The 15,520-nt window shown below is 48.2% G+C and overlaps 3 protein-coding genes across 3 annotated transcripts; all 3 read left to right on the top strand.

Moving 5' to 3' along the window:
• The first annotated feature begins 3,701 nt into the window (after positions 1 to 3,701).
• LOC114490026 (keratin-associated protein 19-7-like) lies at positions 3,702 to 3,881 on the top strand. The gene has a single exon (XM_028503915.1). The coding sequence runs from the start codon at positions 3,702 to 3,704 to the stop codon at positions 3,879 to 3,881; it is 180 nt and encodes a 59-aa protein (XP_028359716.1).
• Positions 3,882 to 8,784: 4,903 nt separating this feature from the next.
• Positions 8,785 to 8,964, top strand: LOC114490027 (keratin-associated protein 19-7-like). Its single transcript, XM_028503916.1, has one exon. The coding sequence runs from the start codon at positions 8,785 to 8,787 to the stop codon at positions 8,962 to 8,964; it is 180 nt and encodes a 59-aa protein (XP_028359717.1).
• A 4,878-nt stretch (positions 8,965 to 13,842) lies between these two features.
• LOC114490028 (keratin-associated protein 19-7-like) lies at positions 13,843 to 14,055 on the top strand. The gene has a single exon (XM_028503917.2). The coding sequence runs from the start codon at positions 13,843 to 13,845 to the stop codon at positions 13,990 to 13,992; it is 150 nt and encodes a 49-aa protein (XP_028359718.1). The 3' UTR covers positions 13,993 to 14,055.
• The last annotated feature ends 1,465 nt before the right edge of the window (positions 14,056 to 15,520 follow it).

Here is a 15,520-nt window from a genome sequence, read left to right as displayed (position 1 = left end):
GTGTGTGCGGGGGGTGTGGGGGTGGGTAGGGGAGGGGAGAGTAATGGGGGAAAGGGACAACTGTAATTGCACATCAATAAAAAAGTAAGTAAATAAAATCAGAAACATAGATTAATATATTAGTTGAGGAAATGCCCGAAACAGACTCTATCCGTAGATTATTTCAGCCTGTTACCTCTAATGTCCTTATTCCATCTGAGTCTGGTTCTGGTGATTCATGGCTGAGTGTTTTCTCTTGCCTTTTGGCATTTCATAAATAACAAGAATATTTACATTCTTGGTGCTGAAAGGCGTGTTTTGATTGGGTGCCGGGCCCCCAGGCAGACCCCTGCCTTCGGTGTGAGGGTGGGTGTCAGCCCCCCGGGCAGCGCTGTGGAGAGGGGAGTCTCCAGCTCGCACTGAAATCCCATCCTGGGAGCCCGGGGCTGAGGCTCAGAGAAGATCAATCAAATTACCCAGAATTTGCAGGAGGCGAGGCCACTGGGGAGCAGCCCGGATCAAACCCCTTCAGCCTCTCAGATTTCCTGACCTTCTGCCATCTCACGGCTGTTTGGCTGCTGGGTGCCCTGGTGCCCTCACTCTGTACTGTCATCACGGGGCACTTCTCTGTTCCCTCTGCAACAAATTACCCTTCATCGTAGGGGCACCCGTGGCTTCAGTCGTGTATTTATTTAACTACATTGTGTCCCCGTTCACTGTGTGTCCCCCTGGATTCCTCTGGGACTGACAGTCTGGCAGTTGGGTTGTGCGTCTGTCCCCCACCCGGGCGACCTCAGGGCAGAGCCACAAGGATTGGCCCGCCCTCCGGGTTCATCACCCCGTTTGGGAGACTGGCACTTGTTTTCATTTAGAATCGTTAACCTATTAATTTCTAGTTTAGCTAGACCTGAAAAAAAACAAACTAGTAAACACGGTGGAGTTCAACTGCCATAAAACATTAGGATGGATTTTAAAGACTCAGGCTTGTTCACTAAACCTAAGGATAGATTTGCTCAGCCAGTGGGGGGGAGAGGTATGGGCCGAACATGGGGGTCCTCCCCACTGTCCTGTGGGTCAGCTCTGCACTGCCCAGGCCCGACAAGCCCTGCACTCTGCCAGACAACTCACGACCAGGGGGAGACTCGGTCTTCAGTTGCGAGTGTGCAAAATACCATTCACTTTGGTATTGCTATTGATGAATTATTGCGTTCTTGATTAGCATTGCTGTTGACCTGCTTTGGCCCACCCCTGGATACTTCTTAGTTTGACAGATCCCAACCCAAACCATTCTGTGTTCTAACGGTGGACAGCCTTTCTCCATGAGCGGAGGAAAGGTTTTGTGGAAGAAGAGCAAGGGTCACAGCTCCTTGGATGAGGCGTCGGCACTCCTGCTCCGTAGCGGAGTGACTGTGGCATTGGAGTCGGAAATCGGTGCTTCCGGGGCCTCTGCCCAATGCCGGGTGTGTCCTGCATCACAGCCTCAGGCCCGGGAACGCGCTTTGCTATCTCGGGAGAGCGCGCCCCTGCAGGTCCGGGTACCGAAAGTGAGCCCGCGCTGGCTGGCCAACTGCACCAGGCCCAGGTGGGGGACAGGCTCCCCGGGGACACACAGAGGGATCTCTGAAAAGGAGGGCATCGGTGTGATCCGTATTCGACAGCCAGAAAAAGAAAGACAGGGGAAATGAAGCAAGAAAAGAACCTTGTTGAGACCCAAGTTCACCAGAGCAGCCTGGTTCGCAGCAGGGCAGACAGTGCCGACCCCACGGGCAGCAGCCGAGATGCGTCCCACAGACTCTGCGGGGCCCGGCGGGGACCAGCAGGGACCCTGTGAGCCCGTGCAGGCGGCACCCAGAGGAGGCCAGCTCCTGGGGGGTGCCGCTACGCGGTGGGGTCAAGAGAGAGACTGGGGGAACTGGAGTTTGATCGTTCAAGGTGACCTGAGAACATAGGCACCATATCGCTCACTCCTGCATCTAATATGTTACGGTACGTCTTGGACAACAGCACATAAATGAAAGGATGGGCTGTACTTATTTTTTCCCTAAAGAAATAAAGCGATTTCAGCCGATTCCTGCTTTACATTCCCCGGGCGCTGGCAGAACCACGCATGTCTGCGAGAGGCGCGGCCCTCCCCGGTGAGGCCCTGGGAAGGCGTTTCCTCCGTCCGGCGCGTTCTCACCGAGCCGCCGCCGCATGCCAGTGACTGGACAGCGGTCAGCACGTCCTCGCGGGAAACGCAGCGTTCGGTAACTTCTTATAAACTCCACAACGGTGAACAGAATATTTGAGGTCATGAAAAGTTCACAGGAATTGTAGATGCTTTGTTCAAGATAAGTGAGCATCTGGAGGTGCTTACCACAGGGTTAGGGTCCGCCTGGGTGTGGGTGACGAGCTTCGTGGGGTAAGCCGGAGGGATTTTTGTCCCAATTAGTATTTCCCCCAGCCCCCTGCCTTTTTCATTCTCCACACCTGTTTTTGAGGTTCTGAAAATATTTCCAGTGTTAACAGCCTCTTACTAAATTGACCAGGGTCTTTGGAGATGCCATGTACTTTAACATCAAAGATCTTAGAGAATATTTAATATTTTAGTAGACCAGTTACCCATTTTTAGAAAGAGAAAACTGAACACACAGCAGGCAGAGAGAATATAGAGGCGGCTCTATGGGTGGCAGTGGGGGCGGATGTAACAGTGTGTGGGCAGGGCGACAGGGAAGCGCTCGGGGCCAGAGAGAAAGTGCAGCTGTGTCCCTCCCCGACCTGGTCCCGGGCCTGGCAGGGCGGGAGGGGCCCCGTGCTGTGTGCAAACAGACTAAGGGGAGGGCCGGTCTCCCTACGGGTCTGGGGAAGGCAGGATGTGGCACTTGGGATGACGGGGCGCCGTGTGACCTGCATTTTTGGTGGCACGGTGAGCAGAGCACGTGCCAGCCAGGAGTCAGGATGTGGAAACAGGGTTTTGAACATTTTGGGCAGCTTTAAAATAGATGTTTGATTACTGATTATTGTAACCTGCCTTTCCCATTTGAACGTGGTCACTTCATGTTACTGATCCAAGTATCTTCTATTTTCCAAACTAGTCTGTAAAACCACAAACAGGATATTGTTAGTGATGGCCAGTGTTACAGAATAACAGGAAAAAAGCAATTGTATTTCCACATTTCATCTCAAAGTTCTATCTGAGGGTTCACAGGGGGCAGGTGGACGCCTTCAGTCTCTGTGACGTGTCTTGGCCTTGAAACCGGCCTCACCAAGAGGTATCAGGTGCCTTTGAAAGCTCAGGACTAATTGTAGCCTCAGTTTGGGCAATCTGTTTCATTTCACCCTCGGTGAGGCACAATAGCTCGAGGAAAGCCACAGATGAAGCAACACATAGCTTTAAAACACAGCACTACTGAGTGTGCAAGCCCATTACGCAATGTGCTCGCCCAGGGAGGGTTCCTGCAGTCTGGTATGTCCGGGCTTTGAAGATGCTGCAGTATCTTCTCATAAAAGAGATGCCACATGTTTGAGGCACCGGTGCAAGCCGAAAGGCTTTCATGGGAATAGAGACCTCATCCTCAGATGGTGGGGTTGCGTCAGCCGGGGTGACGCGCAGAGACGCAGCCGACGAGGCACGTGTTCCACGGCGTGCTCTGCAAGGGGTATATAAGCGCCCCTGCCCACTCGCCCACAGACACGCTCAGGACCTTGTCTTGAACAGTGGACACACTCTCTCTACCGACAGCATGAGCTACTACGGCAGCTACTACGGAGGCCTGGGCTACGGCTATCGCGGCTTCGGTGGCCTGGGCTACGGCTATGGTGGCTTTGGTGGCCTGGGCTATGGCTGTGGCTACAGAGGCTATGGGTGTGGCTGCTGGCGTCCGTGCTGCTATGGAAGGTACTGGTCTTCTGGCTTCTACTGAATGACTCTGTGACTACCTCCAGAGTGTGCACCTGGACTTCTGGGACTCTGGTGCACCTGGACCCACGCCCACCACCTGCAGGCTGCATCTCCTGCCCAGATCACCCCACTGCTATCTGACCACCTGGCTTCCGACAACCAGGGGACGGAGGCTGGGGAACTGGATGCTGGTGACCGCTCAGCCAAGGTCCTCGGGTCCACTTCTGGCAGGAGGCATGGTCGTCCCGTTCCAGCCAAGCAGTGTCTCTCCAGCTCTGAGGTCTGACAGTGAACTTGTCTGACAGGGGCATTAGTCCCAGTTCTCAGGGCAAATCTGTGGTCTGCGTCAACACCATCATACCCTCGGGCGCTGGTTTCTTCCTGTGTTGCCGGTGTTTATCAGTATATTTTATGTCCTGTGCACTTCTTTCTTTTCTTCTTACTTCCTCCCTTCTCTCACCCCTTGTTCCTCCTCCTCTCTCTCTGTAGTATCTGTCTCCCCTCATCATCCTCTGCATCTCTCCTTTCTTCTGGACCCAAACATGGGATTTTATGTCTAAAGATAAAGGGGCTCTGTGATGATAATCAAACTTCAGTTAACATTTTTATTTATTATTCCTTGGAAATTATATTGTTAATTTCAAAGCAAAGCAATAAAGAGAAACCGTGGTTTGTATGTGAATTATTTTAGACACTTGAGAAAATAAAACACAAGATTTATATGAAAATGGTAACAATTGTAACTTCTCAGAAATGGGTGTGTGCTAATTGCTGTACTATTTAGTCTTCCTCATCTTTGGCATGTTTAAAATATCTTATAAAATAAAAATTTGAAATAAAAGCAAAACCCATTTTTCTTGGCCTCCAATATTTATTGTTATTTTAAATTTCTGAGAGTGACTTGAGAAGGAAAGAAATATGAATACTTGTATATCTCATGTACAAATTAAATCCATCATAAAAATCTCTTCAAGAATCCTGTTTAAGATCAGGTTATTTCACTGGTGAACTCTTTCTATTCCAGAGAATAATAGAAACACCTGTATATATTTTTTGCAATATTTAAAAACAAAGATATAATGTCATCAGCAGAGAAAACTGCAGGCCAGTATTTCTCATTAAGATATGTGCAAATTAAAACATATGTAAAACTCCTTAGAACTTATGAACAAATTTAAAGTAGCAATGTATGAAATAGAAGATATGTAAGGACCAAGTGAGTTTCATGTGCAGAATGGAAGAAAAGCTCACCACTAGCAAATCACACCAACATACACTATACACAAAAGTAGACTCAAGATGGATAGACTTAAATATAAATTGCTACACTAAAAAACATCCTAGAGGAGAACACAGGCAGGAAAATCTCAGACATTCCCTGCAGCAACACCTTCACTGCCATGTGCCCTAGAGCAAGGGCCATAAAGGAAAGAATTAACAAATGGGATCTCATCAAATTCAAAAGGTTCTGAATGGATAAGGAAGCAGTAACAAAATGAAAAAAGAACAAATTGTACCAGAAAATATATTTCTTTTCTTTTTTTGTTAAAATGAAATTTTGTTAAAATTTCATTTTAATTGTTGCTGAAGTACAATTTTATATCTTTTACTCCAATCCCGGCCCAGGCACCCAGCCCTCCCCACCTGGAAAATATATTTCTCAATGATACCTTAGACAAGGGTTTGATGTCCAAAGTATATGAAGAACTCACATGACTCCACCCCAGGAAGACAAACAATACAATTTAAAAAGGGGCAAAGGACCTGAACAGACACTTCTCCAAGGAGGACACACAGAGGGCCCAGGGACATATGAAAAGATTATCACCAACCATCACACAGATGCAAATGAAAACCACAATGAGACACCACTTCACACCGGTCAGAATGGCCATCATGAACAAAGCAACAAACAACAGGTGTTGGAGAGGACATGGAGAAAGGGGACCCCAGTGCACTGCTGGTGGGGATGCAGACTGTTGCAGCTGCTGTGGGAAGCAGTGTGGAACTTCCTCAGAAAACTAAAAATGTATCTGCCTTTTGATCCAGCAGTTCCACTGCTGGGACTATACCCTAAACCTGAAACACCAATCCAAAAGAACCTGTGCACCCCAATGTTCATAGCAGCACAATTCACAACAGCCAAGTGCTGGAAGCAACCTAGGTGCCCATCACTAAATGAGTGGATCAAAAACTGTGGTACATTTACACAGTGGGATTCTGTGCAGCAGAGAGAAAGGAGGAGCTCCTGCCCTTCCCAACAGCGTGGATGGAGCTGGAGAGCATTGTGCTCAGTGAAACTAGCCAGGCAGTGAGGGGCAAATACCACATGATCTCACCTGTAAGTGGAATCTAACCAACAAAACAAGCAAGGAAAATATAACCAGAGACATGGAAATTAAGAACAATCTAACAGTAGCCACAGGGGAGACAGGAGGGGTTAATGGAGCAGAGAAGGGGGAGGGTCTGGAAGGAACGTGTATGAAGACCGAGGGACAAAGACCACAGGTGTCGGGGGGATTGAGTGTGTGTGGGGGTGTGGGGGGTGGGGAGGGGAGGGAGAGTAATGGGGGGAAATGGGAACAACTGTAATTGCACAACAATAAAAAATAAGCACATAAAATCACCAAGATAAATTAATATATTAGTTGAGGAAATGCCCAAAACAGAACCTATCCGTAGATTATCTCAGCCTGTTGGCTCTAATGTCCTTGTTCCATCTGAGTCTGGTTCTGCTGATTCACGGCTGAGGGTTTTTTCTTGCCCTTTTGGCATTACATAAATAACAAGAATATTTACATTCTTGCTGCTGCTGACAGTCAGACGTGTTTTGATTGGGTGCCGGGCCCCCAGGCAGACCCCTGCCTTCGGTGTGAGGGTGGGTGTCAGCCCCCCGGGCAGCGCTGTGGAGAGGGGAGTCTCCAGCTCGCACTGAAATCCCATCCTGGGAGCCCGGGGCTGAGGCTCAGAGAAGATCAATCAAATTACCCAGAATTTGCAGGAGGCGAGGCCACTGGGGCGCAGCCCGGATCAAACCCCTTCAGCCTCTCAGATTTCCTGACCTTCTGCCATCTCACGGCTGTTTGGCTGCTGGGTGCCCTGGTGCCCTCGCTCTGTACCGTCATCACGGGACACTTCTCTGTTCCCTCTGTAAGAAATTACCCTTCTTCAAAGGGGCACCGTGGCTTCAGTCGTGTATTTATTTAACTACATTGTGCCCCCATTCACTGTGTGTCTCCCCGATTCCTCCCGGACAGACAGCACAAAGTGGGCTTGTGCGTCTGTCCCCCACCCGGGCGACCTCAGGGCAGAGCGCCAAGGATTGGCCCGCCCTCCGGGTTCATTGCTCCGTTTTGCAGAGCGGTGCTCATTTACATTTAGAATTGTTAACCTATGAATTTCTAGTTTAGCTAGACCTGAAAAATACGAAGTAGTAAACACGGTGGAATTCCACTGCCATAAAACATTAGGATGGATTTTAAAGACTCAGGCTTGTTCACTAAACCTAAGGATAGGTTTGCTCAGCCAGTGTTGGGGGGGAGAGAGGTAGGGGCCGCACCTGGGGGTCCTCCCCACTCTCCTGTGGGTCAGCTCTGTGCTGCCCAGACCCGACAAGCTCTGGACTCTGCCGGACAACTCACTACCAGGGTGAGATTAGGTCTTCAGTTGTGAGTGTGCAAAACACCGTTCACTTTGGTATTGTTATTCATGAATTATTGTGTTCTTGATTATCATTGCTGTTGACCTGCTTTGGCCCACCCCTGGATACTTCTTAGTTTGACAGATCCCCACCAAAACCGTTCTGTGTTTTAACGGTGCACCACCTGTCTCCATGAGCGGAGGAAAGGTTTTGTGGAAGAAGAACAAGGGTCACAGCTCCTTGGATGAGGCGTCGACACTCCTGCTCCGCAGCGGAGTGACTGTGGCATCGGAGTTGGAAATCAGTGCTTTGGGGGCCTCTGCCCAATGCCGGGTCCTGGGCCTGTGAGGGCGGGAGGGGCCCCGTGCTGTGTGCAAACAGACTAAGGGGAGGGCCGGTCAACCTACGGGTCTGGGGAAGGCAGGACGCTGCGCTCGGGAGGACGGGGAACTGTGTGACCTGCATTTTTGGTGGCACGGTGAGCAGAGCACGTGCCAGCCAGGAGTCAGGATGTGGAAAGAGAGTTTTGAACGTTTTTATGCAGCTTTAACATAGTGTTTGATTACTGTAACCTGACTTTCCCATTTGATCATGGTCACCCCATGTTACTGATCCAAGTATGTTTTATTTTCCAAACTAGTCTGTAAAACCAAAATCAGGATATTGGTAGTAATTGCCAATGTTACGGAATAACAGAAAAAACAGTTGTATTTCCACATTTCATCTCAAAGTTCTATCTGAGGGTTCTCAGGGGGTGGGTGGACGCCTTCAGCCTCTGTGACGTGTCTTGGCCTTGAAACCGGCTGCACCAAGAGGTATTAGGTGTCTTTGAAAGCACAGGGTTAATTGTAGCCTCGATGTGGGAAATCTGTTTCATTTCACCGTCAGTGAGGCATAATAGCTCGAGGAAAGCCACAGATGAAGCAACACGTAGCTTCAAAATGTAGCCCTATCAAGTTGCAAGCCCATTACGCAATGTGCTCGCCCAGGGAGGATTCCTGCAGTCTGGTATGTCCGGGCTTTCAAGATGCTGCAATATCTTCTCATAAAAGAGATGCCACACGTTTGAGGCACCGGTGCAAGCCGAAAGGCTTTCATGGGAATAGAGACCTCATCCTCAGATGCTGGGGTTGCGTCACCCGGGGCAACGCACAGAGACGCAGCCGACGAGGCACGTGTTCCACAGCGTGCTCTGCAAGGGGTATATAAGCGTTCCAGCCCACTCGCTGACAGACACACTCAGGACCTTGTCTTGAACAGTGGACACACTCTCTCTACCGACAGCATGAGCTACTACGGCAGCTACTACGGAGGCCTGGGCTACGGCTATGGCAGCTTCGGTGGCCTGGGTTATGGCTATGGTGGCTTTGGTGGCCTGGGCTATGGCTGTGGCTACAGAGGCTATGGGTGTGGCTGCTGGCGTCCATGCTGCTATGGAAGATACTGGTCTTCTGGCTTCTACTGAATGAGTCTGGGACCACCTCCAGTGTGGGCACCTGGACTTCTGGGACTCTGGTGCACCTGGACCCACGCCCCCCACCTGCAGGCTGTGTCTTCTGCCCAGATCACCCCATTGCTATCTGACCACCTGGCTTTTGACAACCAGCGGAGGGGGAACTGGTTGCTGGGGACTGCTCAACCAAGGTCCTTGGGTCCACTTCTGAGCAGGAGGGAGGGTCCTCAGGGTCCAGCCAAGCAGCGTCTCTCCAGCTCTGAGCTCTGACAGTGAACTTGTCTGACGGGGGCACCCCGTTCTGAGCCTCAGTCCCGGTCCTCATGAGGAACCTCTGGGCTCGGTCAGCTCGGTCATCCACTTGGGGGGTGATTTCTCCCTGTGTCACCGGAGTTTATCAGTATATTTTACGTCCTCTGCACTTCTTCCTTTTCTTTTTACTCCTCCCTTCTCTCAGCCCTTCCTCCTCCTCCCCTTCTTCTTCCTTTCCCTCCTCATCCTCCTCCTCTTCTCTCCTTTCTTCCAGACCCAAACATGGGATTTTATGTCTAAAGGTAAAGGGCTCTGTGATGATAATCAAACTTCTGTTTAACATTTTTATTTATTATTCCTTGGAAACTATATTGTTAATTTCACAGCAAAGCAATAAAGAGAAACTGTGGTTTGCATGTGAATTATTTTAGAACCGTTGAGAAAATAAAATACAAAATTTATATGAAAATGTTAACAACTGTAACCTCTCAGAAATGGGTGTGTGCTGTCTGCTGTGCTATTTAGTCTTCCTCATCTTTGGCATGTTTAAAATATCTTATAAAATAAAAATTTGAAATAAAAGCAAAAATCATTTTTCTTGGCCTCCAATATTTATTGTTATTTTAAATTTCTGAGAGTGACTTGAGAAGGAAAGAAATATGAATAGTTGTATATCTCATGTACAAATTAAATCCATGACAAAAATCTCTTCAAAAATCCTGTTTAAGGTCAGATTATTTCACTGGTGAACTCTTTCTATCCAGAGAATAATAGAAACACCTGTATATTTTTTTGCAATATTTAAAAACAAAACTATAATGTCATCAGCAGAGAAAACTACAGGCCAGTATTTCTCATTAAGACATGTGCAAAATTAAAACATGTAAAACTCCTCAGAACTTTTGAACAAATTGAATGTAGCAATGTATGAAGTAGGAAATATGTCAGGAACAAGTGAGTTCATGTGAGGAATGGAAGAAAAGCTCACCACTAGAAAATCACACCAATGTATACCATACACCCAGATAAACTCAAGATGGATAGACTTAAATATAAATTGCTACACTAAAAAACATCCTAGAGGAGAACACAGGCAGGGAAATCTCGGACATTCCCCGCAGCAACACCTTCACTGCCATGTGCCCTAGAGCAAGGGCCATAAAGGAAAGAATAAACAAATGCCATCTCTTAAAATCCAAAAGTTCTGCATGGATAAGGAAGCATTAACAAAATGAAAAAGAACAAATTGTACCGGAAAATATATTTCTTTTCTTTTTTTTTGTTAAAATGAAATTTTGTTAAAATTTCACTGTAATTGTTGCTGAAGTACAATTTTATATCTTTTACCCCCATCCCAGACCACCCACCCAGCCCTCCACACCTGGAAAATATATTTCTCAATGATACCTCAGACAAGGGTTTGATGTCCAAAGTATATGAAGAACTCACATGACTCCACCCCAGGAAGACAAACAATACAATTTAAAAAGGGGCAAAGGCCCTGAACAGACACTTCTCCAAGGAAAACACACAGAGGGCCCATAGACACATGAAAGGATGCTCAGCATCACTAGCTATCAGAGAGATGCAAATGAAAACCACAATGAGGTACCACCTCACACCGGTCAGAATGGCCCATCATAAACAAATCAACAAACAACAGGTGTTGGAGAGGATGTGGAGAAAGGGGACCCCAGTGCACTGTGGGTGGGAATGCAGACTGGTGCAGCAACTGTGGGAAGCAGTATGGAACTTCCTCAAAAAACAAAAAATGAAACGGCCTTTTGACCCAGCAATCCCACTGCTGGGACTCTATCCTAAGAACCCTGAAACACCAACCCAAGAGAACCCATGCACCCCGATGTTCATAGCAGCACAATTTACAACAGCAGGTGCTGGAAGCAACCCAGATGCCCATCAGTAACTGAGTGGATCAAAAACTGTGGTACATTTACACGATGGAATTCTGTGCAGCAGAAGGAAAGAAGGAGCTCCTACCCTTCCCAACAGCGTGGATGGAGCTGGAGAGCATTGTGCTCAGGGAAACAGGCCAGGCGGTGAGGGGCAAATCCCACACGATCTCAGTTATAAGTGCAGCCTAACCAGTAAAACAAGTGAGTAAAATATAACGAGAGACGTGGAAATTAAGAACAATCTAACAATAGACAGAAGGGAGGCGGGAAGGGAAAGTGGAGCAAAGAAGGAGAGGGGTCCGGAAGGAACGTGTATGAAGGTCCCAGGGACAAAGACCACAGGTGTCGGGGGATTGAGTGTGTGCGGGGGGTGTGGGGGTGGGTAGGGGAGGGGAGAGTAATGGGGGAAAGGGACAACTGTAATTGCACAATAGAAAAGTAAGTAAATAAAATCAGAAACAGAAGTTAATATATTAGTTGAGGAAATGCCCGAAACAGACTCTATCCGTAGATTATCTCAGCCTGTTGGCTCTAATGCCCTTGTTCCATCTGAGTCTGGTTCTGCTGATTCACGGCTGAATCACCAGATTCAAAAGGCAAGTTTTTCTTGCCTTTTGGCATTTCATAAATAACACGAATATTTACATTCTTGTTGCTGCTGACAGTCAGACGTGTTTTGATTGGGTGCCGGGCCCCCAGGCAGACCCCTGCCTTCGGTGTGAGGGTGGGTGTCAGCCCCCCGGGCAGCGCTGTGGAGAGGGGAGTCTCCAGCTCGCACTGAAATCCCATCCTGGGAGCCCGGGGCTGAGGCTCAGAGAAGATCAATCAAATTACCCAGAATTTGCAGGAGGCGAGGCCACTGGGACACAGCCTGGATCAAACCCCTTCAGCCTCTCAGATTTCCTGACCATCTGCCATCTCATGGTCCTTTGGTTGGCGCGTCCCCTGGTGCCCTCGCCCTGCACTGTCATCACGGGACACTTCTTTGTTCCCTCTGTGACAAATTACCCTTCTTCAAAGGGGCACCGTGGCTTCAGTCGTGTATTTATTTAACTACATTGTGGCCCCATTCACTGTGTGTCTCCCCGGATTCCTCCGGGACTGACAGTCTGGCAGTTGGGTTGTGCGTCTGTCCCCCACCCGGGTGACCTCAGCTCAGAGCGCCAAGGATCGGCCCGCCCTCCGCGTTCATTGCCCCGTTTGGGAGACTGGCACTTGTTTTCATTTAGAATCGTTAACCTATGAATTTCTAGTTTAGCTAGACTCGAAAAAACGAACTAGTAAACACGGTGGAGTTCAACTGCCTTAAAACATTAGGATGGATTTTAAAGACTCAGGCTTGTTCACTAAACCTAAGGATAGATTTGCTCAGCCAGTGGGGGGGAGAGGTAGGGGCCGCACCTGGGGGTCCTCCCCACTCTCCTGCGGGTCAGCTCCGTGCTGCCCAGGCCCCACAAGCACAAGACTCTGCTGGACGGCGCACTGCCAGGGCGAGACTAGGTCTTCAGTTGTGAGTGTGGAAAACACCATTCACTTTGGTATTGTTATTTATGAATTATTGTGTTCTTGATCATCATTGTTGTTGACCTGCTTTTGCCCACCCCTGGATACTTCTTAGTTTGACAGACCCCACCAAACCATTCTGTGTTCTACCGGTGCACCGCCTGTCTCCATGAGCGGAGGAAAGGCTTCGTAGAAGGAGAACAAGGGTCACAGCTCCTTGGAGTCGGAAATCAGTGCTTCTGGGGCCTCTGCCCAATGCTGGGTCCTGAGCCTGTGACAGCGGGATGGGCCCTGGTGCTGTGTGCAAACAGACTAATGGGAGGGCTGGTGTCCCTATGAGTCCGGGGAAGGCAGGACGCGGCGCTCGGGAGGATGGGGAGCTGTGTGACCTGCATTTTTGGTGGCACGGTGAGCAGAGCATGTGCCAGCCAGGAGTCAGGATGTGGAAACAAGGTTTTGAACATTTTGGGCAGCTTTAAAATAGATGTTTGATTACTGATTACTGTAACCTGCCTTTCATATTTGAACATGGTCACCCCATGTTACTGATGCACATATCTTTTATTTTCCAAACTAGTCTGTAAAACCAAAAACAGGATATTGTTAGTGATGGCCAATGTTACAGAATACCAGAAAAAGGATGGTTGTATTTCCACATTTTGTCCCAAAGTTCTATCTGAGGGTTCACAGGGGGCAGGTGGATTCCTTCAGCCTCTGTGACGTGTCTTGGCCTTGAAACCAGCTGTACCAAGAGGTATCAGGTGCCTTTGAAAGCACAGGACTAATTGTAGCCTTGATTTGGGCAATCTGTTTCATTTCACCCTCGGTGAGGCACAATAGCTCCAGAAAAGCCACAGATGAAGCAACATGTAGCTTTAAAACACAGCACTACCAAGTGTTCAATCCCATTACGCAATGTGCTCGCCCAGGGAGGATTCCTGCTGTCTGGTATGTCGGGGCTTTGAAGATGCTGCAGTATCTTCTCATAAAAGATGCCACACGTTTGAGGCACCGCTGCAAGCCAAAGGCTTTAATGGGAATAGAGACCTCATCCTTAGATGCCGGGGTTGCGTCACCCGGGGTAACACACAGAGACACAACAGAGGAGGCACGTGATCCACAGCGTGCTCTGCACCGGGTATATAAGCGTCCCTGCCCACTCGCTGACAGACACACTCAGGACCTTGTCTTGAACAGCAGACACACTCTCTCTACCGACAGCATGAGCTACTACGGCAGCTACTATGGAGGCCTGGGCTACGGCTATGGCGGCTTTGGTGGCCTGGGTTATGGCTGTGGCTACAGAGGCTATGGGTGCGGCTGCTGGCGTCCGTGCTGCTATGGAAGGTACTGGTCTTCTGGCTTCTACTGAATGAGTCTGTGACCACCTCCAGTGTGCACACCTGGACTTCTGGGACGCCGGTGCACCTGGACCCGCGCCCACCACCTGCAGGCTGTGTCTCCTGCTCAGATCACCCCACTGCTATCTGACCACCGGGCTTCCGACAACCAAGGGAGGGAGGCTGGGGAACTGGATGCTGGTGACCACTCAGCCATGGTCCTTGGGTCCACTTCTGGCAGGAGGCATGGTCGTCCCGTTCCAGCCAAGCAGCGTGTCTCCAGCTCTCAGGAGTGAACTTGTCTGACGGGGGGCATTAGTCCCGTTTCTCATGACAAATCTCTGGGCTGTGTCAACACCATCATCCCCTTGGGCGCTGGTTTCTTCCTGTGTCGTTGGCGTTTATCTTTTCCGTGGAGTGCTCTTCTCCGTTTTTTTCTTACTTCTCCCTCCTCTCACCCCTTCCTCCTACTCCTGTTCCTCTGCAGTATCTCTCCCTCCTCCTCCTCCTCCTCCTCCAAATCTCTCCTTTCTTCCCACCCTAGCATGGGATTTTGTGTCTAAAGGTCAAAGGGCTCTGTGATGATATTCAAACTTTAGTTTAATGTTTTTATTCATGATTCCTTGGAAATTATATTGTTAATTTCAAAGCAAAACAATAAGGAGAAACTGTAGTTGGCATGTGAATTATTTTAGAACCCTTGAGAAAATAAAATACAAGAACTATATGAAAATGTTAACAACCATAACCTCTCAGACATGGGTGTGTGCTATCTGCTGTGCAGTCAAGTCTTCCTTCCTGTGGGCATGTTCAAAATATCTGATAAAATAAAAAATCTGAAATAAAAGAAAAACCATTTTTCTTGGCCTCCAATACTTATTGTTATTTTAAATTTGTGAAGAATGACCGGAGAAGAAAAACAGCCTCCATCGCTGTATGTCTCATGTAGAAATTAGACCCATGATAAAAATTTCCTCAGAAATCCTATTTAAGGTCAGACAGTTTCACTGGTAAATTCTTTCTGTTCCAGAGAATAACAGAAATACCGATATTTGTTTTGCAATGTCTCAAAACAAAAATAATGTCATCATCAGGGAGAACCACAAGCCAGCAATTCTCATTAAGACACATGCAAAATTAAGACGTGTGTAAAACCCCCAGAACTTATGGACAAACAGCACGTAGCAAAGTATGAAATAGGAAACACATCAGGAAGAAGTGAGTTTCATGTGAGGAACGGAAGAAAAGCTCACCACTAGAAAATCACACCAACGTACACCATACACACAGATAATGCTCAAGATGGATAGAAGACGCAAATATATAAATCGTGACACCAAAACCGTCCTAGAGGAGAACACAGGCAGGGAAATCTCAGACATCCCCAGCAGCAACACCTTCACTGACATGTGCTCTAGAGCAAGGGCCATAAAGGAAAGAGTAATCAAATGGGATCTCATCAAGTTCAAAAGCTTCTGCATGGATAAGGAAGCATCAACAAAATGACAAAAGAACCAATCATACAGGAAAATATATATTTTTTAAAATTTTATTTTAATT

This window comes from Phyllostomus discolor, chromosome 2 (genome assembly GCF_004126475.2).
Source record: "Phyllostomus discolor isolate MPI-MPIP mPhyDis1 chromosome 2, mPhyDis1.pri.v3, whole genome shotgun sequence".
Taxonomy (NCBI): Eukaryota; Metazoa; Chordata; class Mammalia; order Chiroptera; family Phyllostomidae; genus Phyllostomus; species Phyllostomus discolor.
Note: the sequence above shows the minus strand (reverse complement) of the source record. Positions and strands in the feature narration are given on the sequence as shown.